This window comes from Ceratotherium simum, chromosome 35 (assembly GCF_057802395.1).
Source record: "Ceratotherium simum simum isolate JZ-2026a chromosome 35, ASM5780239v1, whole genome shotgun sequence".
Taxonomy (NCBI): Eukaryota; Metazoa; Chordata; class Mammalia; order Perissodactyla; family Rhinocerotidae; genus Ceratotherium; species Ceratotherium simum.
Genome location: NC_141934.1, coordinates 8,543,323 through 8,564,996, shown reverse-complemented (window position 1 = coordinate 8,564,996; position 21,674 = coordinate 8,543,323). Strand labels below are relative to the sequence as shown.

Sequence of the window (21,674 nt, the reverse complement as noted above, 5' to 3'; positions counted from 1 at the left end):
GGCGGTGCCGGAGGCTTAAAGGAGCCGCCGCGCGGCCGCGTCCACGACTCCCGCTACGGCGCGTCCCACTCCCTGACTGCCACGCCTATCCGAGGAGGCCACGCCTTCTTCTGATGCCTGAGCCTGACCCCACTCCTTCCAGCCCGCTGAATCCCGCCCCTGCTGGCTCCGCCCCTTTAGCCTTGGCTCGGGGATCACCCGCTGACACCACCCCCGTCGAGTCCTCCAGGCCCTGCCCATGCCACGCCCCCTCTCAGGGCTCCGCCCTTTCCGCAGGATGCCTGCCTCGCCCGGGGTCTGGAGCAAGCGGGAAGCGTGGGGTCGTTTCTGTCCTCTGGCCTCCATAGGGTCTTATGAGTGAGGTCATTGAAGCTTGGAAAGGCCGCGAGGCCAACTGGGGCTCCGCTGGGACCCAGAATGCTGCCCCCAAACCCCTGGAGCATAGGGTAGGGGTCGGCTGTGCAGCCTGGGTGACCCTGAGATTCCCAGCAGTGTCCTGGCGCCTTTCTCTCTCCTTCCTTTCATGGCTCAGCATGGGGCAGGGCCACCAGAGCTGGCTGGAGTGGTGGAGACAAAAGTGGTGGTGAAGTGATGGGCAGCAAGGGCTGTCCAGGACTGGTATTGATATATACCCCTCCTTGCTTTGTGAGCCCTGCAAGTGGGCTGACAATGTGAAACCTGCCTGGCCTTGGTGGCCCCCACACCTGTTCCTCTCACCCAATTTTCAGAGTAGAAGTCTCCCCACCAGGGTCACAGAGACAGGGAGGACCCCAGCCACCTCTGTCTGAGGGGGTAGAGAGCTGAAGGTGGCCAGGCCTAAGGCTTGAGACCCCCCTCAAGACTAAGTGCTTGGCCCAGGAATGCCCAAGCCTCAGACTTTGGGGGATGGACCCATGCATCTGGGGCTGACTGGGTACTCAAGATCTCAGACCTGAGACTTGAGCCCTGCTGAGGCCTCCTAGAGCCTGCAGCCATTAGCAGATCCCATTTCGCCTGAGCACATCTAAACTTGCTTCATGCCCAAGGAGGCCCTGCTCTGGGGGGTCCTTGTCTGGCCCAAGCATCCTCAGGCCTCAGATCTGAGGCTTTGAACCAAGCAGGTTAAAGCTTGACAGGGATCCAGCAGGCCTGAGCAGGCCTCCTGCTTGCTCGTGAGCCTTCACTGTAGGCGGATGGAAGCGGGGTGGTGCCTTCACTTTCTGGACTCTCTGGCTTGGTGGGTTCCTGTGGAGCACTGTGCAGCCACCACATAGGGGAGTGGAGTGTCCTTACAGGCTGAGCCCCTCATCTCATTGATGGCAGGTGCAGATGGGGTAGAAAACCATAGGAGTGAGCGGCGGGAAGCAGGAAGTGGGTGGCCTGCCCTGATCGGCTCATGTGACCCTTGACTCCCCAGGCCTCAGTATCCCCAACTGTATCAGGACAAGATGTTCCCGGCAGAGGCCCTGTGATGCCTGAAAGCTCCCAGGGAGGCTCTACTCCTCCCTCTCCCGCCCCCTCCCCCCAAGGCCCAGCCCAGCTGGTGGCCTGCCAGGAACAGCCTCTATTGTTTGACTGGAAAAGCTGCTTCCTCAGCAGAAGGGGGGCCTCTCCCAGGGACACCCTGTCCTCACCCTCACCAGTCATCAGGTTGTGACCATAGCGCCTGCCTGGGCCCTCAATGGCAGGGTCAGGTCACCTGGCACCCTTGTCAGGAGAGGTAGCTGAAGAGGCTCTGGGTGCAAATCTGGATCAGCTTCATTTTTCCCACTCAGCTCCTCTGTTTCCTCATCTGGAAAATCTGGATAAATAATAGAGCCTACCTGATCAGGTATGTGACACAACCAGCCCAGCCTGGCACATGCTAAGTGCCTAGTAAACAGCAGACAGCCTTTTGTCAAAGACCCAGACTTCTCCCCTCACCCCACCCCTGGCGCCGGCACCTGACCCAGATGAACACTCAGAATCTTACTGGAGTCAGAAATGGCATCCAGGCTACGCCTTGGAGGAGGAAGACCCTGAAACGACCTCCTTAAGGAGCCCCTCCCCCTCAGTGATGGGCAGGGATCAAGGCCTGGGGAGCAGGCTCGGCTCCAGCACTAGGCTCTAGCCCTTGTGACCCTCATAAACAGCAGATGGTGGACAAGAGGCAGAGGGGCTAGGGTGAGGGAAAATGGGGGCCAGGAATAGGGTCTGGCCCTGGATTTGGCATCCCCTCTGGCAAGGTACTTCTCAGAGAGGCTCTGGTGCTGGGCTGGGGCCAGGATGAGGGGCTCTGTAGGGTGTGGAGAAGAGATGCTGGGCACCAGGGGTGGCACCCCTTCCTGGTCCCTACCTGCACAACAGCTCTTACACAAGACTGTTTATTTCTGTAAAAACCATGTTTCTATTTTACACAAAAAATACCCCACCCTCCACCCCACTCTCCCCTCATGTCAGCGCCCTGGCCCTGGAGAGCATCCCCCCAGGAGGAGGGAGCCGAGTGAGGCCCCGCCCATCGGCCCTCACTTCTGCCTGCCCCAGCTAGGCTGGCCCAAGCTCCACTCTGGAGAAAATAAATAAGGAGGCTCAGGTAGAACCTGTGCTGGGCCAGCCAGACTCTCTGCCACCCGGGGGCCCAGCAGCCAGGCCCTCAGAGGGTGGGCAGGCCCTAGAGTGTCAGTCTGTGAACTGTGTAGGTGTGTAGAGACCACGCTCTGGAGGCCCGAGCTGCCGGGGTTACAAGTAGGTGTCTTCACTCTCTTGGGAAGTCAGGCTCTCCTGGGAGCAGTGGTGGGCTGAGTCCTGGGGGCCAGGGTCCTGGTAGACTGGGTCCTTCAGGGCCACATCCTGTGGGGGACATGCATCTCCCGCTGCAGACGCCATCTTGGCTTGACTTGGGGTCGGGGGCTTGTCCAGGTGACCACTCGCCTTTGCCTGCTTCCGCTGCTCCTTCTGTTCCTTCTGGGTCTGCTTGGATGGCTTGTTGCCTTTGGAGCCAGGGAGGGGGGCGTCTGGGGGCAGGCGGATGGACGGTGAAGGTTGCAGGGTAGGCCGGGGGCCTGGCTCCGCCTCCAGGATGGCCTTGGCACCGTGCAGCCTGGGCGGGGAGCAGCACTGCAGCTCACCCCGGGTCTCCTGCCAGCGCCGCAGCTGGATGAGGTGCTCACGCTCAATCTGGCGCTCTGTCACTGGCAACTCTACCACCTGTGGGGGCAGTGACAGGCGGGTGGGCACCAGGAAAAACCTTCCCCTTCTGCCTCCCAGCCTGGGCCCCTGTTCTCTCTCAGTGTCCCCCAGCCCTGGTCACTAAAGGCTGACCCTAGGAAGGATGGGGGTCTGGTCCCTGCAGTGGTCACAAGTCCTAGAGCTGACTGCCAGGTGAGCCAGGCACTTGAGACCCAGTCCCTCAGAGGAGAAAGCTGCCCACAACTCATGAGTCCACTTGCCTAACTAGGTGTCACATCATTACAGCCCGAGAGACAAAAATCCACCAAAGACAGAAAAAAGGGAAAATAAAGCCAAGGCCATGGATGCGGCACCAGGGAGGAAGAGGGGGTGATGGGTTGCAGCTCCTCTCATTCCCAAGTGGTTCAGAACAGACAAGGCCCTGCAAACCTAGGCCTCTCTGTGGCCCCTCTTCTTGTTTAGATAGAAGGATGAGGTCTACTCACACCATCCTGGGCTATTGATCACTGGGCCTGGCATGGTGACCCACCCTTGAGGGCAGAGGGTTACCAGGCCCCCTTCAAAGGGCCCCCACATCTCTCCCTCCCTCCCAGTGGTGTGGGGAAGGTGTGGGCCGCACCTCCTGGACCAGGAAGGCCTCCTGCATGATCTTGGGGCTGAGGCTCCGCAGCCGCTCAATAGTCTCGTACTGGCCCTGGCAGGCTTTGAGCTTCTCGGGGGAGCCCAGCGCATGCTTCAGCAGGACCAACCCCACCCGGAAGATGATCTTGACTCCTGCGTGGGGGGGCAGGTGGTGAGTGCAAGGGGGCCTTTAGGGAGTTTCTCTGGAAATAGAGGCCCCCTGTGGGCTGGGCTGGGGGTAGGGGTGCTCCCCCAAGCCCAGCCCAGTACCTTCGCAGAAGAACATGTCCCAGACACGTAGCACAGAGCTCCAGGGCAAGGTGCGGGCGAAGGCACACATGAACCACTCTGTCATGTAGAGCAGTGGATCGATCTTCTGCCGGCTGAGGTGCTTGTGGGCCACAGGCGACACCTTCTGCAGCAGTGAGAAGAGGATCTCCCCGTCCAGCTGGATTGCCTCCTGGGGGGACAGCGAGGCCACGGGGCTATGACCAGGGTGGGGACTATGCCCTGGCCCCCAGCACCAGGCAGCCTTCGTTCATTCCTCAGGCAGCTACTGCCTGCAGGGTACCAGCCTCATGCTGGGTGCTGGGATACAGTGATGAGCAAACCAGCCACAGCTTGTCCCCCTTGTGAAGCGTGAAGTAAAAAGGGGCAGACAGACATGAATCACAGGAGCAAAGAGACTAGGGAGAGGGGGCCTAAGTGGCAAGAACATGGCAGGAACAGGAACGCTGGGTGAACGTGTGCTGGAGGTCCCACGTGTCAGGGTCAAGGAAAGCTCCCTGAGGGCTGAAAGCTAAGGGAAAGGAGGAGTTATCAGGGGAAGGACGGGCAAGAAAGGGGCAGAGGTTTAAGCCTATGCCAAGGCCAAGGCAGGGAGGAACTTGGTGCACTGGAGGAACTGTGATCCTGCTGAGCCGCTGGACAGCTGGAGGCAGAGATGGAGGCAAGTGTGGAACTGATGACTCTGGAACCTGGGAGACCTGACTCTGGCAGGCCTGGGGATGTCAGCCAGAAAGCAACAAAAGGCTGGGAAGGTTTTAAGTGGAGTCAGGAGTGGCTGTGGAGAGAAAGGCCTGGAGAGGCCACAAAGGGTGTCCAGCCTGGGGCAGGTCCCAGGCCAGGTCCCAAGTCTGGCAAGCACTCACCAGTTTCTCACTGTAGTAGCCGGGCAGGTACTTCTCACAGATCTGCACCAGGCACCAGAAGGCTTGCTGTGAGAAAGAGAGATGTGAGGCCTTCCTGCTAGGTGTTCCCTGCCCGGCCCCTCGCCCACCCAGGGCCTGGTGGTACCTCAGCAGGCATGTGCATGAGCAGGACAGCAGCAATGGGCGCCTGGGCCTGGCAGTAGCCCTCTTCAGGTCGGTACAGTGTGTAGGCCTTCAGCACTCGGAACAGGTCCTGCTGGCTGTGGAGAGGCCAAGTGTGGCAGGGATGACAGGTGTGACTCTGCCACACTCTGCCTTTACCTGTGTCCCACTAGACCAGACCTTGTCTCAGAATTTGCACTCCCCTGGAAAGGGGACGTGACCTGATTGGGGTCACCAAGAGGTCAGTCTCCCACTGCAGCACATGGGCTCTCACACCACCAGAGGATAGAGGCAGGGAAGTGCTCCCCCATTTGACAGGTGAGAGCAGAGGCTCAAAGAGAAAGCAGAGGGCAAGACCAGGGCAAGATGCCAGATATAGGGTAAGGCCATATTGGAGGCTGGAAGTGTGGGCCTCTCACCTGGGAGCTATGGCCCCTTGGCCAGGACAGCTTTGTTCCAGGTGTCTGTCTTGGTCCCCTGGCCCACCACATCTCTTCCTTCCTACATACCCTCTGCCCACCCAACTCTCTCTAACCCTTTTTCTCCCCACCAAAACTTGTTTCCGGAAGAGGGCCAGGCAGGCAAGCTTTAACACTCTGGGGAGTAAATGATGAAAGTTGCCCCAGAGGTAAGAGGAAATGCTAAGAGGACGCATCAGATTCAAACCAAACCAAACAGTGGAGTTTGGGGCCCCCAGATTCTGGGCCCCCTAGATACCTCAAATTCATTTTACCTCCTCTGCCCCCTGAGGGACAGGCACTAGAGCCATCTCCAGCCTACCATGCCCAGCCTGCTCACCCGTGGCCTCCCCGGGACACAAACATCTCATGGAAAGGGAACTGTCGGTGCAGGTCACGCTCAATCACGTCCAGCCACTTGGGGTCCCCGGAGGACATGTCCAGCTCCTGGAAGCAAGGTCATGGGTGTATTTTAGGAGATAAGGATGGCTACGAGGTACAACTGTCTCAAGTACTGGAGGAGCCCTCCACCAGGGGCATTGCCTACCCAATCCCATCATGGACTGGGCCTTCCTGAGGTCAGGAAGCCTGGGCAGAGGCAAAGAGGCAAGTGGGGAAGGGCCCTGGAAACCCTAAGGGGTGATCCTGGCTCCAGGAGGACCCACGTGGGCAAGAGTGTCCATCATAGCTGTGGATGAAAATAACCTCTAGTCACTCAGGACTCACTTAAACACCTTGTGTCACATCCTTAAGATGGAAGGCTACTACCAAAGCATAGCTACCACCTGTTAGCACTGCTCTGCGCCACCTGTGGGCCTCGCTGACTCTTCTCCTCAACCCCAAAAGACAGGTCCTGTCATTATACTGTTCACAGATGAGGGTCAAAGAAAAGTCACTTGCCCTAGGCCTCAGTGGCTAGAAAAATGGTGGAGCTGGGCCTGGAAGCCAGGTTGCCTCAGAGCCACCAATCCCAACTCCTCTGCTACCTGTCTCCCTGTGCAAGTGGTGTCACCTACTCAGGTAGGTAGGGGTGTGTGTGTGTGTGTTTGTGAGATGTGCACAGACCACTGTCTGGAAGGACATGACATCTGTCAAACCATTAACCTCAGAGCCATCTCTGGGTGCTGGGGTTTCAACAAAGTTGTCTCTTTTCTTTGAACTTCCGTGAACATTTTATAGCATGAGTATCATTTATAGAAACAAAGTACTACACAAAGAAAAATCCTTTCTTGGTCATTTGAAATGTTCTATATCTTTATTTCCATGTTGGAGACATGGATATGTACTATTTGTCAAAATTCACTGAATTGCACAGTTAAGGTTTGCACATTTTACTCTATGTATGTATAGCTCAACTTCAAAAACAAGAAAGAAGAAATCAATAAAAAGGAAACTCAGAGAGCTGAACAGGGGAGCAGACTAAGTACACATTGCCTGCAAGGTTGGGGTAGGGTCAGGGGAGGCCCCCGAGAGGAAGGCCAGATCCTCAGCAAACACGTCAAGTGGGTGCAGACCCAGGCCCGGGCCCTAACTAGCAGATGACTTCATACAAGCCCCGTTCCCTCTTGTGACTCCTCAGTGGGGATGTCCCAGCATTGAACTGAAGAACTCGGGGTGCCAGGTAACTTGACACGAGTGAGTTAGTACTGAGAGAAAAAGCTGACAGAGTGGTGAAGGCTGGAGGGTGGAGGAAGGGAATGGGGGCTCCCACAGAAGGTCTTTGGGTAGGTACACAGCTGAAAAGGTGGAGAGCCCCACCTCTAGAGCCCCACACACCCTCAAGATGGAGGCCTATGTGAGTCCTATGCACCCCCCAAGTCAGGCCCAGGGCTGGGTACTGTCTGAGTACAATGCAGGTTTGTTTCGTCAGAAAGGGGAGAAGGGTCCCATAAGTTCTCCTAAGGGTTCCTGTGAGGTGGGGACCTCAGAACCTAAAAAGTCAGTTCCTGGGATGTGCTCACCTGGTACCTCAGCAGCCCAAGGTGCTCAACCACACAGGGGTTGGTAAGAAAGGAAAACATGTAGCTGAAGGGCCTGTGGGGAGAAAGGCACTGGGAATGAAAGGCAGGTGTGGGCCGTGGCAGATGATGCCGCTACCACAGCCTCTGTGAGAGCCTGAAGGGGCTGGTGCCATCATGAGGTGAAGCCAGGGAGCAAAACCAGGTAAGAAAAGGACAGAAGGTCCTGCCATGCCCAAGGAAACAGAAAGAAATAGCCAGTGCAGAAGAAGGAGCCATCAGGGGCTGCAGAATCTGCCCTGACAGCTGAGGTTGGGGTTGGCCACCTGGGTCTGTGAGGGAGCACAAGAATAGGTACGTGCTGTCACCAGCAGCCCCCTCACCTGGGATCACGTGCCCACAGCAGCCAGAGAGAGCTTCTCATCCCTGTCAATTTCCTCCACATCACCCACAGGCAAAGTCCTTCCAGGCCGCTCAAAAACCACTGTTCCAGCTCCCAAGACTACCTCAGGGACCCACCACTTTGCTTCACAGCATTTTGAAGACCTTTCTCAGCAAATCTACCTCTTGCCACAAGCAACCTTCAAGACTACAAAGGGGTGGCCAATTCCTCTCCAGATGCACCACTCAACACACACATAATGCACACACAGCTCCATGCTCTGCTGCTCACATCTGCTAACAGGAGGCTAGCTGGACCGCTCAAGCTCTCGGCTCTCATGCCTGTGCTCTGGTGGCCAGAGGTAAGCTATGGACTTGGGTGAGGCTCCCACCCATGTGCGTCCTTCTCTGCCCAGGATGCAGCCCCCTGAAATGGAAGAGATGTAGCCACTGGAAGTAAGACACTGGAGTCGAGAGACCGCGCCAGTGGGGCCTAGTATTGGTGCTCTGTGGGACAGCCTAATCACCCTAATTCAGAGCTGTCCCCAGCCAGACACTCTACCAGCGCCCCCTACCCCCCAGGGCCAAGTGCTGCCAGCAAACAGCTCTCACCCACTCCAGATCAACAGCAGAAACTCTAGGCTGCCCTGCCCTGCCCACCCTTCTCAGGGAACAGGTTTGGTAGGACAGGAATGTTTGCTGAAGCCTGAGGTATGTCAACAAAGAGCTGGTGGCTGGCAGCTCTGTCTCACTGTCTGCCTGTCACCAGTCCCAAGATCCTGGGAGAAACCCTGATGCCTGGGGCCAGGTCTGGCAGGTAAGCCGGGGCAACCCCGGGTAAGCCAAGTGCCTCCCACAGTTCCCTAAGGGAGCAGGCTGGAGGAGCTGCCCAGCCCCCAAGAAGCCCCATGAATGGAGGGGTGTTCCTACCCTGGCAGCCATGGGACAGGGAACAATGGATAGGGTTGGGGAGGGGAACACATGGCTGCAGAGGGCACCCTCTCTGACTGGCTTCTGACCCCTAAGGATACTAGTTTGGCTCTGGCCATCCCCAGGGCTGACAACCCCTTAAGCAACACAGGTGAACCATGTCTGGCCAGGCTTGGACCAGGCAGGAGAAAGAGTAGAGGATGGGAAACCATGAAGTGTTTAGGGTTCTGTGGTCCTGCTGAGCAGGCCCCCAAAGGCCCAGAGCACAGGGCCCAAGGCAGTCAGGGAAGTGGTCTGAGTGTCCCCTCCTGAGGACCAAGAACTGGGAGGTGGCCCACTGAGCCCAAGAAAGCAAACCTGAGTAGTTGTTAAGAGAAAGAGCTAGAAGGGCAGTTGGGCACTTGATGGTGGTTACATCATCGCTCATACTGCAGAGGTCCAGGTGAGCACAGGGAGGATCGCTGCCATGGGGAGGACGCCAAGAGACACAGAAGGAAGGGCAGGGTGAAGGAAGGGCAACTCACGTCAAACTTTCCAGGGTTCTGCTGCAGCTTCACCTTGCCTCCTGACAGGTACTGCCAAGCACGGCCTCGCAGAGAAGGTGGGATGCCCTTCTGGCACCGCAGACGGATCTGAAAGTCAAAAGGAGGGCTGTGCCCGTGCACCTGGGCAGCTACCCCAGAGGCTGCAAGCCAGCTTAGCTCCTCTGCCAGTGCTTGGCCAGCCTTTGGTGAGTACAATAGCAAGAGCAGAAAAGGAGAGAAAAGAAAACTTTCCTACTGTTGCTAAAATGCAGATCCTATGATTTGGGGGCCCGAGGGGGTGGGGGGCAGGGCGGTGGAGTGTGACTGCAATTAGATATGCTGCCACCAGGTGATGGCAGAGTCCCCATGTCCACTGGTCCGGTGACAACACAGGTATTCCTGAGATCTACCACAGAATTCTGAATCCCTATCACCATTTTCTGAATCAAAATGGAACCACACAAGTTGGAGGAGCCCCATAGGATGTCACCAGGGAGGGATCTGCAGGGTGCAGAGCACAGCTGCAGCCACCGGGAGGGTAGCTCATGAGATGACTGAGAATGTGCCCAGAGATGTGGCTCCAGGCACTTTCACAGGGATGTTTGTTTAAGCAGCTGTGTGGCAGGACACAGCCAGCCTAGAGAGGAGAGATCTCGGCAGAACTCAGAAGGAAGACGGGCGCTGATAAGAATGGCTCCCTCTTTGTTCTGGTCAAGAATCCCCTCCTCTGCTCTCCCTGACCCTGAGCTCCCATGATCACCAGCCTGAGGCAGAAGCAGCTGGCCTGGGTGCAAGTCCTGATCCCAGCCTTTGCTAAGATGGCACAGGTCTTCCCCACCACTCACAGACTGCAAGAGGTGAGGGAGGAAGAGTTTGGGGTAGCTCATGACCCAGAGCTAGTGCTCAATTCATGTGCTAGCTGTTTTCATCAGAAAAAGACTTCCACTACTAAAACCCAATCTAAAAAACCATCATCTCTTTTACAAATGTGGAAACTACGGCAAAGAGTGGGAAAAATATTAAGGTCACACTGTCAGGGATCCCACTACCTCCTAGCTACAGCACACAGGCTGAAGGGATCAAGCCCATGCACTTTCCATTTCACTGGCCTCTCAGAGCCAGGCAGGGAGGCAATTCCCCCTGGGCTTGGGGTGGAATGAGGCTCTGAGGCAGCTACCCTGATTGTCCTCCTTGACCTCAAGGCCAAGGGTCAAGGAGAGTGAGGGCAAAGGCAACGGCACCACTCCTACAGAATAGGGTTGGGGAGTTGGCCATTGACACTCCCCTCAGCCCCTGCACTAAGCAGTCTGGCCTGGAATGAAGGAGATGGGAGCTCAGGGCAGTGAGAAGAGCACCCAGATGTGGGTTTGAATCCAGCACTGACCTTGAGCCAATCACTTCTCATCTATGAATACTTAGGATTCTATTAGAAGGGGGAAAAAATGTGCCTAGTATGGGGCCTGACACACTGTCCGTGTTCAGTAAATGATGGCTTCCTCTCGACCCCTCCATCTCAGAAGGATGTCTGACACACAAGCCCCAGGGCCTTGCACTCATACCTAACCTCCCCTCCCTGGAAACCCCCTCAAACAGTCCTGCTGGAAACTCTCAGAGGAGGCAGCATAGAAGGCCCAGCCTTCCTGATGACCAATGCAAATAAGAGAAAACTTTCCAAGGGTCAGAGAGAATCAAGAACCAGGAAGGAGACAGGCTGAGGGCAGTGGGGGAAAAGCAGAGTGGCTGGTCAGAGGAGCCAAGCTCAAGCTTCTGGGACTGCCTGCAAAGTGAGGAGAGGAAGAGAGTGGAAGGGAACTGCCCCAGACTCTGGGAACAGTTTCCTGCTGCTGTGGGACAAGGGTATCTTAAGGAAGCCACTTGGCTTTAGCAAAGGGATGCAGTATGGCCCAGAGCCACAGATCCTTTAGGCTCTCCCCAGGACCAAGATTAGCCAAGCCAGCCCCCACATCATCACAGCCCCCTGTCATATTTGGCCTGCCCAGGGGAGCCCAGGAACACCTTCTGTCCACTAAGGTTCTCAAAGAGGCCCAGCCCTCACTCAAGCCCAGGGCTGGGTAGTGACAGCCAGGAGTACAGCCATCCTTTCCCATTCTGGCCTCTGGAATCCTCCTCAGCACAGAAGTGCTAGAGATGGCAATCTCCACCTGCCTGCCTTAGGGAGGAGGCAATGATGGGGACCAGTAAGGATAAAGCGAGAAAGTGCTCTGGCAAACAGGATGAATAAAGGATTACCACGGGAAAGGAGGTCTCTGATGACAGTTGAGTGAGGCCGCACCCTGCTTGCTGAACTCTAGGAGGGCAGGGCCACAGCTTGAGCAGAGCCCTACAGGGGAAGATAGCATTCCAGCCACAGCCCTGCCTCCCTGCAGGGCTGGGTCCCCCTCCTGGGGACTCAGGATGAGTCCAGAAGTGTTTGGTCTGGACCCACTTCCTGAAACAGGTATTGTCCTTCCTGTGCCACGACTTCCTGACCACAAGGAGAGCCCAAGCCTGTACAGCCAGGCAAGAAGAGCTCCCAGGGCCAGTGTGGCCACAGCTGAGGCCACAGGAGCAGAGCAGAGGTCTAGGGCCTTTGGGTAGGGTGGGGTGAAGCCTCTTGTGGTGGCCCCTGCTGGGAAGGGGTAGCCCTCAGCCTCTAACCACAGTGCCAGGGAAGCAAAGGGGAAGAGGAAGTGGTGCTGGCTGCTCTGCTGAGAGGAGCTCCCCAAAGCTCCCCTCTGGAATCCCCATTTGCAAGGGAGGCTGTGGCAAGATGGCCAGAGCCACTGTCCCTGCCAGCCACTAGTTACCACAACAGACAGTGGAGAAGGAGCTGAAGCTCAGGGTAAGAGCCTGAGGGGTGAGGCAGGAAAACAGACCCCAGAGTCAGGCATGAAGCAACTGAGGAACAGCTGCCTTACAAAAATTTTTAAAAGAGGAAGATTTTCTAATAGGCAAAAAATGAGTGCCCCAAACCCCACAAAGAACAGCAAGAAAGAGCCCAGGCCTGGATACACCTCTTTTCCCATGGGCACAGGGCATAGTCACTGCCTCGTGGGAGCTTTGCAACAGGACTGTCATTCCCACTTGACCAGGGAAACTGAGGCTAAGAGGGTGAAGTGACTCACCCCAAGTTACACAGCTAGCCAAGGGCATGAAGAGAGGAAGGCAGTGGGCCTGGACCCAAGCCCATGCCTGACCTTCAGTCCTGAGCTTTCTGCTAGGTCCTGCAGCCAGCTGTGCCAGCCTGGGCTGGAGCATCCTGTCAGCTGATGACAGTGGGCCGGTGGGTTCACTCCATGCACTGGGAACTTGTGCAGAGAGACCCTGGCTGTGAGGGTCTCTCTGGGCAGACCTCCACTAGGCCAGGGAGTAACTAGATCCTGTCAAGGTGGTCGAGGGCATCAACACACACACGTAAGAGTGGTGGGCAAGGACATGCCTATCGGGTGATGGAGTTAGTGCCTAAAGATAGCCTGCCTAGAAAAGGTCCAAGGGTGTTTTCATTTTTATAAGACCATTAAACTGTGAGGTTACTTTTCTTTCTTTTTGCTTTGGCCAGGAGGCAGGAGCGAACTCATTAAATTAATCTAGAGGGTGAAGTTCCCTTATTCTGGTGGTTTAGAGTACAGGCAGTGGGGCCGGCCCGGTGGCATAGCAGTTAAGTTCATGCATTCCGCTTCGGCGGCCCGGGGTTCGCAGGTTCAGATCCTGGGTGTGGACCTACTCACCGCTCATCAAGCCATACTGAGGCGGCGTCCCATATAGAAGAGCTACAACTCTACAACTATGACATACAACTATGTACCAGGGCTTTGGGAGAAAAAAAAAAACAAGAGAAAGACTGGCAACAGATGTTAGTGCAGGGCCAATCTTCCTCAAAAAAAAAAAAAAACAGAATACAGGCACTAAAATTAGTCTGCCTAGGTTCAAATTTTGATTCTACAGGTCATCCATAAAGTGAGGATACTACTACTGTCAACCTCCCTGGGGTGTTATAAGGATTATCCAAGTCAAGTGCCCAGCACTCTACAAATGTTCAACACATGTTAGCTGTTCTTGGTATTATAAAGTCCTCTCTGATAGGTGGTAAGCAGCAAAAAGGACTTATCCCAAGAGGGCCGGAGGAAAGCTGCCTCTAAGGGCTTTTGGCAAAGAGCGGCTTTGAAGTTTGACTCCAGGACAAAGTTTGCATGAGTCTGAAGTCATCTGGGAGGACCAGGTGAAGGTTGGCCCTGCCCTCCAGCCAGCTTCTGCTCCCGTTTCAGAGCTGGCACATGGGGGTCACCTAAGGCAGCTGGCAGCTGGAGAAGCCCCTGCCCCTCTAAGCTGATGCAGTTCCTCCCTCTTCCTCTTCCTCTGCAGGCTGCTAACTCCCAGCACAAGGCCCCAGGCCAGGCCCCTCACCTTTTTGTGCTTCTTGGCCATCCATTTGTCCCAGTTGTTGAGCATGTCCAGCCACTTGGACTCTCTCTGCCTCAGCACCTCCAGGGGGACTTCCTCCAGCCTGTGGAGCAGAGGGCAGGGCCCATCAGCAGTGCCAAGAGAAGCAAAGGCCCTGGCCTAGGCCCCAGTCCCAGCCTGGCTGGGCCTCCATTCTTCCCCCTGCCTTCCATCCCTGCAGGTCCCTTCAGGGCTGCTAACTCAGGAACACCCTAACACAGAGGAGAGGGAACACTGTCCCCTCCCTGGAAGGCACAGGCCAGAGGGACACCAGGTTCAAGTGTCTACTCCCCCAATAAGTCAAGGGGCCAGGGGTCACCATGCCCCTCTGGAACAGAGAGCTGAGAGCCTGCATCTGTGCACCAAAGCAAAGCATTCCTGTCCCGGGTCTGTGTCAATAAATTAGCCTCTTTAGAGGGCCTGCGTGCAAGGTGCAGAGCTGGACAAAAAACCTAGTCAAACGAATACAGAAATAATATGCTCACCTCTTCACTCTAGCAAAACTAGTTACTCATCGTTTCCCCAATTACACCCTGGCCTTTTCCCACCTCTCAACCTTTGTTCATGCCAGTCCCTTTGCTGGAACACTCTCTAAGTTGTCTCTGCTTATCAAAATCCTACACACACTTCAAAGCCCCATCAAATACCACTTGTATTTGTACATCTACTAACTGAGCAGCTATCACAGCTGTGCCAGCGTTGTTCTGGGGCCAGGGCTTCTGCGCTGGCTATGGGAAAGCACTCCTGTGACCAGAACAGAGGCCTCATGGCCTTGACATTCAACTGGGCACTGAATGCCCACTAGAGCTGGTGGGGAAAACACCTCAGCATAGAGATCCACCCCAGGCAGGCAGAACCAGCACCAAAGCAGCTGAGGCAGGCTGGGCGGCAATCCCTGGCTTAGCCAGAGGGCGCTTCAAGTGAATGGGCTTCCTCCAAGGAGTGAGTCCCTGGGAATTCATGGCTTCCCATAACTCTGAGCGGCAAAGAGAAGGAGGAGACTAGCATTTGTAGGCTGGGCATTCTACATATGCATTCTTATTTAGCCTACAGGGCAATATTAGTAAAAAAACAACAACAACAAATGTGTGTACCTCTCTACACAAACATACACACTTTCTTCTTAAAATTATTTTTAAAGTGGTGGATTATGGATCTTTTAGATTTGCTTTTTTATGTTTTCCATTTAAAAAAGTACTTCAGGGTATTGGGTAAGATACCCAGGGGGTATCTTGCTCAGAGTCACACAGCAAATCAGTGGAAAAACCCGGACTCAAATTCAAGTCAGATCCTAGCCAAGAGCCTGCACTCAGTCCTGCCTGACCTCCCAGAAAGGAGCGCAGGGTCAAAGGCACTCAGGCGGCTGGGAGGAACAGGAACATGTCTCAGGAACAGGACATGGTGGGGCTAGGGTTTGGCCCAGGCCTTGATTCTCTGATTCTCTCTCTACCGGAAGGAAATGCACTGCTGTGACTTTTACTGGTTGGAAGAGCAGAGGGAGGGGCCCTGGCAGAGCCGAGGCCTCTGAGACACAAAAGGGCAGGTCCCCTTCTTCAGTGCATTTTATCTGGGGAACTGCACAGGCCTGAGAGCTGAACAGCTGAGGGGAGACAAACCTGGCCCCCTCGACACTCTAACACTAACCATCCCCTTCCCTCTTGAACTGTTGACACTCTCACCACTTAGAGGCAGAACCAGGGTATGAGGACACCCTTTCCCTCCCCATAGGAGAGAAGCAGAGACCACGCCTTTAGACCACGCAATTTACAAAAGGACACATGTCTCCAGGCAACTCCAAACACCCAGGGAGCGGAAACCAAAGGCCCACACATCACAGGCTATGCTGCCTTCTACCACCTACGAAGCACTCGATTATACAAGTCAGGGGATGAGCCTTCTAGTTAACTAAATGAAAGGGGGTGCCCTACACTGAATCAATAGGAAGTTGTGGCAGTTATGGATGTGGATAATAGCTGATCCAATCCCCCCATTGAGCAGATGAGAAAACCGAGGCTCACAGAGGGGAGGGCTTTCACCGAGATTACCAGTTTCCAAAGAAGTCCCATGTGATTAAATACATGCCCACTTGACACCTCAACCCTCGCGCCAGTCTTTGTTGATAAGATCTGACTTTAGGGCCTCAGAGATACTCATTTTCCCAAATGCAGACGCACAGAGAAACACATTTAAGTTCAGCGTTTTTTAACTGATGCCAGATAATAGCTCTGGCAATTTCAAAGCCCCAACATTAAACCTCAAACCGGAATTTCAATTGGGTACAAAACAAACGACCATATTTCTGGGATGCTAAGACACTACCGATTTTAAGCTACACCACTGATTTGGCAAGTTCTCAGAAACAAACAAAAAACCCACTACTTTAAATGTACATGTCAACTGAAAGATCCATATTGACTTTTAAAACTTTAAATTGGGAAAATTTTGAGGAAATATGGTCATTTGAATAGCTTCTCCTCCAACAGCAGAGGAGATTAACCCACTTGGAGACGGTGAGAAGGAAGACACAGGAGGTCTGGCTGTAGCCAGTACCCAGCACATCACATGCTCTGTGGGTAGACTTCTCTTTATGTACAGGATGTGCTCCTGAAGAGCTGCAGGCTATCCATTTTTCAAAAATTAGAAGGTTCATATATCCTTCAGTCTAGTCAGTTTGGATCTCAGAAGGCATCTGATCAGACTGCTGTCTGATGTAGGAATCCCTTCTAGACCAGGCAAGCCCCTTGCCCTCTCTGAGCCTCAGTTTCTCTATATGACTGAACAGCTTGCATTGTGAATTGACCCTCAAAGGATGCCCAGAAAGGAGCCATGAGATGAAGCTGGGGTCAGGGCAAACAGTGTGATGGTGTAGAGGCCCTGGGGTGGCTTCCTCCTGACAGTGCAGGGAGAGCATGAGCCAGTTTCTAGTGACAGGAAAGCTGACCAAATGGCCAGTTTAAGGGACCAAAGGGCCCATGGAGGATGCTTCAGAAAACCTCGCTTTCCTTAAGGCAGCCTGAGGGAGTTTCTGCAACCAAAAGAACCTAATGAGAACACTTTCTAGTGGCCCAGCCTCTGCAGGAACTCCTTCAGGAATGTGGCCTCATTATCTCCAGGTGAAGCCACCCTATTGTGAAGTTCTTACTGTTAAAACTTTCTTCCCCAAGTAATGCCAAAATTTTCCTGGTACTTTCTACCTATAATCTATAATCTCAACACCCCCTTCTAAGGCTGCACAATTCTCAGCCAGACCAGTCTCATACCAGGCACACGTGCTTATCCCTTGTCACCCACCCATCCTACCTGGAATGCTCTTCCCTCTCCCCACTCCAAGTCACAGAATTATACTGACCCTTTCAGGGCCCAATAAAATTTTGTATTTATAACAATAAAACCCACAACTTCAACAATAACAGCAGCAATAGTAGTTACCATTTGTACATCATTTACTACTTACCAATTTCTTCCTAAATGCTTTACATACATTATTTCCTGTATATTTCATAATAACCCTACTCTAATATCATTCTCCCCATTTTACAGAAGTAGAATCCAAGACTTAGTAAGGTTAAGTGCCTCACTCAAGGCGTTGTAGCTGTAACTGAAAGAACCGGGACTCAAACCCAAGCCTGCCTGACTCCACAGCCCATGCTCCTTACCCTTGCACTACACTCCTCTGTCCCTACAGGTCAAGCCCTCAGCCTCCACGCCTGCCCAGATCTCATTAACTGTCCTGCAACCTGTAGGCCTTCATCTTGACTTAGAACACCATTTCTCAAAGTTTTTAAACTGAGACCCACAGTAAGAAACATTTTATACTGAGATTACATATATATAACTGAAATACATTTTATGAAACAATTTACTCTTACATGTACTAAAGCAGTTTAATTATATATTATTATATTCTGTTTCTTTTTTTTTTTTCTTTTGTGAGGAAGATCAGCCATGAGCTAACATCCGTGCTAATCCTCCTCTTTTTGCTGAGGAAGACCGGCTCTGAGCTAACATCCATTGCCTAATCCTCCTCCTCTTTTTTCCCCCAAAGCCCCAGTAGATAGTTCTATGTCATAGCTGCACATCCTTCTAGTTGCTGTATGTGGGACGCCGCCTCAGCATGACCGGAGAAGCGGTGCGTCGGTGCGCGCCCAGGATCCGAACCCGAGCCGCCAGTAGCGGAGCACGTGCACTTAACTGCTAAGCCACGGGGCCAGCCCCTCTTTTTTCTTTTTTAATGCTAGCCACAATTCTCCAAAATTGATATCAGCACTAATCAATAATGAATCAAGACATGAAGTCTGAAACGAGCACTTCATTACAACTTGCTCATATTGCTCAGCACTTTCCCTTCCTAACTGGACTGGATCTTGAACTTCTGTAATTCCTACCATGCACCTCACAGGTGTTCAACAGGGGCCTGCTTGGTTTTTGCCATGACATCATTATTTTCATCTGCACTGCATGCAGGGCTATAAGCCAGTGTGGCCTACAGTAGTTTTATTTGTGCCCCTAATAGCCCAGTAAGGTGGATCCCTCATAGATAAATTACTGTTTCCATGTCTCATGGACCATTTGGTCCATGAGAAACTTGACCCAATCAGAGAGGCTGTATGATTTGGGCAAAGTCACAAAGCTAAGAAGTGGTAGAACCAGGGCTTTCCCTCTGCCACAGCGACTCATGTGCTGCTTCTGACTCCCCTGGGAAGGCTGTGGGGGAAAATCAGGCTGTTCTCAGATACTGCCGAGGGCTCCGTATCTGACTCCCAAGCCCCTAGAGACAGTCTAACCCCCTCCTCCAGTGTTCTGATTGCCCCAGTGAGTGGCCTGCCCATACCTAGCAATGCTCAGGGAGGCCAATATGCTGGATGAGCACAGCTTGTAAGCACAACCTCAGTTGGAGATAGCAAGCCTGGGCAATATGCCATTTGCCAGCCGCCCCCTCCTGAAGCAGAGAGGCACAGAGGAGACAAAGGTGGGCAGCCAGGGAACACCTGATCCCAGATTATGTCGGGCTCTCAGGCAAAGATAGGCTTAGCTGTGCTGTGCCATGCTATGGCCCAAGGCGGCAGTGACATGCCACTGACCCAATGCTCTGCAGGCTCCCAGTTCCCTAGCCTTCTCCCCAAACTTAGAGGCTGGAGGCTTCCAAGAAGTCAGAGGGACAAGATCATGGCTACTGAGACCACAGGCTACGGCTCTCTCCCCTTGTCCTTCCAGTTGTCTGCTTTCTGCCCAAGCACACCTCAGCCCCTCTGGTTGGCAGACTCAGCCAAATATGGTGCCCATGCCCACGACTCCTTTATGCAATGGTGGAAAATAAAACTTGATCCCAAGGAACCAGTCTAAGCCTGTCCTCCAAGCCTCACTCTCCAAATCAGTCCAAAGGAAGAGAAATACAGCCTCAGCAGAAAGGCCAAGGTCACAGACCACAGGATTGATCCTCGTCATCTCAACAACTGGGGAGGCCAGGAGGGCTGTGGGGGAGAATGAACAGGGAGGGGACTTTGAAGCCAACCAACCTAGGTTTCCATTCCAGCTCCTCCATCTGGGAGACCATGGGCAAAATACTTGCCCTCCCTAAGTCTCAACTACTCCATCTCTTTTTTTTTTTTTGGTGAGGAAGATCAGCCCTGAGCTAACATCTGTTGCCAATCCTCCTCCTTTTTGCTGAGGAAGATCCACCCTGGGCTAACATCCGTGCCCATCCTCCTCCACTTTATATGGGACGCCGCCACAGCATGGCTTGACAAGCAGTGTGTCGGTGCATGCCTGGGATCCAAACCCGCAAACCCCAGGCTGCCGCAGCGGAGTGCACACACTTAACCACTGTGCCACCGGGCTGGTCCACAACGTCTTCATCTTTAAGTGGTACTATAACGCACACCTTGCATTTTATAGGACTGCAATGAGGAATAAATGTGTATAAGGGCCCAGCCTGGTGGGTGGCCAGCAAATGGTAGCTATTAGGTAACTGTTATTTGCAGCTTATCCAGCACTTTCACATCTCTTTTCTCATCTAACTGGTCCACAGACACAGCCATATACACATGCAGCAGGGAAGGATTATCCCCATTTTACCCATGAAGCAATTGACTGCCCCAAGAGATTAAGTAATTTACTCAATGACAGACTGTAACTCTTAGCTTCGGATCCCAGCTCTACCACTTGATGGCTGTGTGAAATGAGACAGGCTGCTCTACTCTCTGAGCTTCTGGTTCCCCATCTGTAATATGGGAGCAATGCCATGTCCTCAGAGGGCAGTGATAAAGATCACACGAGGCAGTAAGAGCTGACACATTTCCAGGACTGGCCATGTACCAGCTCTGCAAGCACTAAATATGCACACAATTCCCCAAGGAAGTAGCTTTTATTACCTCCATTTAATAGACAAGAAAACTAAAGCTCAGCACAGTTGAGTAATCTGCCCCAGGTTACACAGCCTGGAAGTGGAGGCTGCCACTTGAGCACTAAACTATCCGATAAATATAAAGTGCCCCACATGTAACAGGGCCTCAATACCTGTCACATTCCCTTTCCTCTTCTTCACTACCCAGTAATGTAGAGAACCACTACCCTCTGTGTTGAGAAGGGCAGGAGTGAGCAAGATGAAAGTGTGGAAAATTGGGAAGTGGATGTGCAGAGAGAGCACAGCCAATCACAGATCCAGGGACAAGAAGGGTCAGGGAGCTCCCCTCCCCACTCAGAACTGGAAAAAGAAGTGAGGATAAACAAAAGGCTGACCTACTTTGCACACTGGGTAACAACCTCTGGACTTCATTAACCTAAGAGGTGGTAATGACTGAAAATATAAATAGCTTTTATGCCAGCTCTGTAATAACAGATGATAGGAAATTGGAACGCAGGAGAGGGTGGGCTGGTGGTGTGCAAATGGCCAACGGTCAGGGCTGGGAGGCCTGTGTTAGTGAGTCCACCTCCTCCCCAGACAGCCAGGGAAGGCCTGCAGCCCAGAGGGAAAGTGATCTGCCCAAGGCCACACTGTGAGTCAGTGTGGAAAAGGAAGATGGTCTGCAGCAGCCTGGCACTCCCTCCTGTGGCCTGGCAGCCCCTGGCTTAGAAGGAGGGCAGTGTCCAGTGAGAGGGTGAGAGAGAGTCTGGCTTGCTTCATTCTCCCCGACTCCCAATGCAAGCTAGTTCTGAGCCTGCCTCCCTTTCCCATAAGGAATTCCTGGCTGTGCTCCTTCCAGCCCTGGGTCAGCGCACAGTGGTAAACAGGTTCTCTCCACCCTCCACCGGCCCCAGTGCCCTGGGCCTTTGCCCAGCTCTCCACTCTGCTCAGCTCCACCCCCTCAATGTCTGACGGAAGAAATGGCTCCTTCAGGCACCAAGCTTGCTGGCTCCAAAAAGCAAGGAATCTACCCTCCCCCACCCCCACTCAGCTAGGGCAAGGCACAGACCACAACAGAAACCCTCTGGGCAGCTCTCTCTGACAACTGCAGAAAGGTATGGAGACTATTCTTAACAGAAGACATCCCTTCCCCAAACCCCTACCCCTACCAGGCAGAGAGAGTAGTGCTTGAAATTCCCATCAACAACTGGGTCCTCAGATCACAATCTCACTTCAGGTCTCTGGGGCCACCCTGACTCATATATGGCCCTCTCACCCATCCTTACCAAATGGCTAGATCTTATTGATTGATCTTACCAAATTAGTTTTGACTCACTGCTTATATAAGGTCCCTCCTCTGCTAGACTCCTTTAAGGCTCCCTACTGCCCTCCTTGTCCAATAGAAACCTCAGGCCCTGGCTCTCGGGCCCTCCCATTCCCTTCAAACTTCCCTCTTTTTTCCCCAGCCCCATTTCTAGATGGCCCTCTCTCTGAGCTGCCCTCCCTCACCCCTACCCCCACTCATCTTCCAACGCCTCATTCAGAAATCTCTCTCATCT

The 21,674-nt window shown here is 53.6% G+C and overlaps 1 protein-coding gene across 1 annotated transcript in view; it reads right to left on the bottom strand.

Moving 5' to 3' along the window:
- Nucleotides 1-2,328: 2,328 nt before the first annotated feature.
- The window catches only part of TBC1D10A (TBC1 domain family member 10A), a 30,909-nt gene continuing 11,563 nt past the window's right edge, over nt 2,329-21,674 (bottom strand). The window contains exons 2-9 of the mRNA XM_087423972.1: nt 13,737-13,836; nt 9,333-9,440; nt 5,880-5,986; nt 5,065-5,179; nt 4,920-4,985; nt 4,039-4,228; nt 3,767-3,921; nt 2,329-3,165 (exon numbers count right to left, since the gene is read on the bottom strand). Of these exons, the coding sequence (XP_087280098.1) occupies nt 2,698-3,165; nt 3,767-3,921; nt 4,039-4,228; nt 4,920-4,985; nt 5,065-5,179; nt 5,880-5,986; nt 9,333-9,440; nt 13,737-13,836 (1,309 nt within the window). The 3' untranslated portion in view covers nt 2,329-2,697. The remainder of the gene's footprint in view (nt 3,166-3,766; nt 3,922-4,038; nt 4,229-4,919; nt 4,986-5,064; nt 5,180-5,879; nt 5,987-9,332; nt 9,441-13,736; nt 13,837-21,674) is intronic.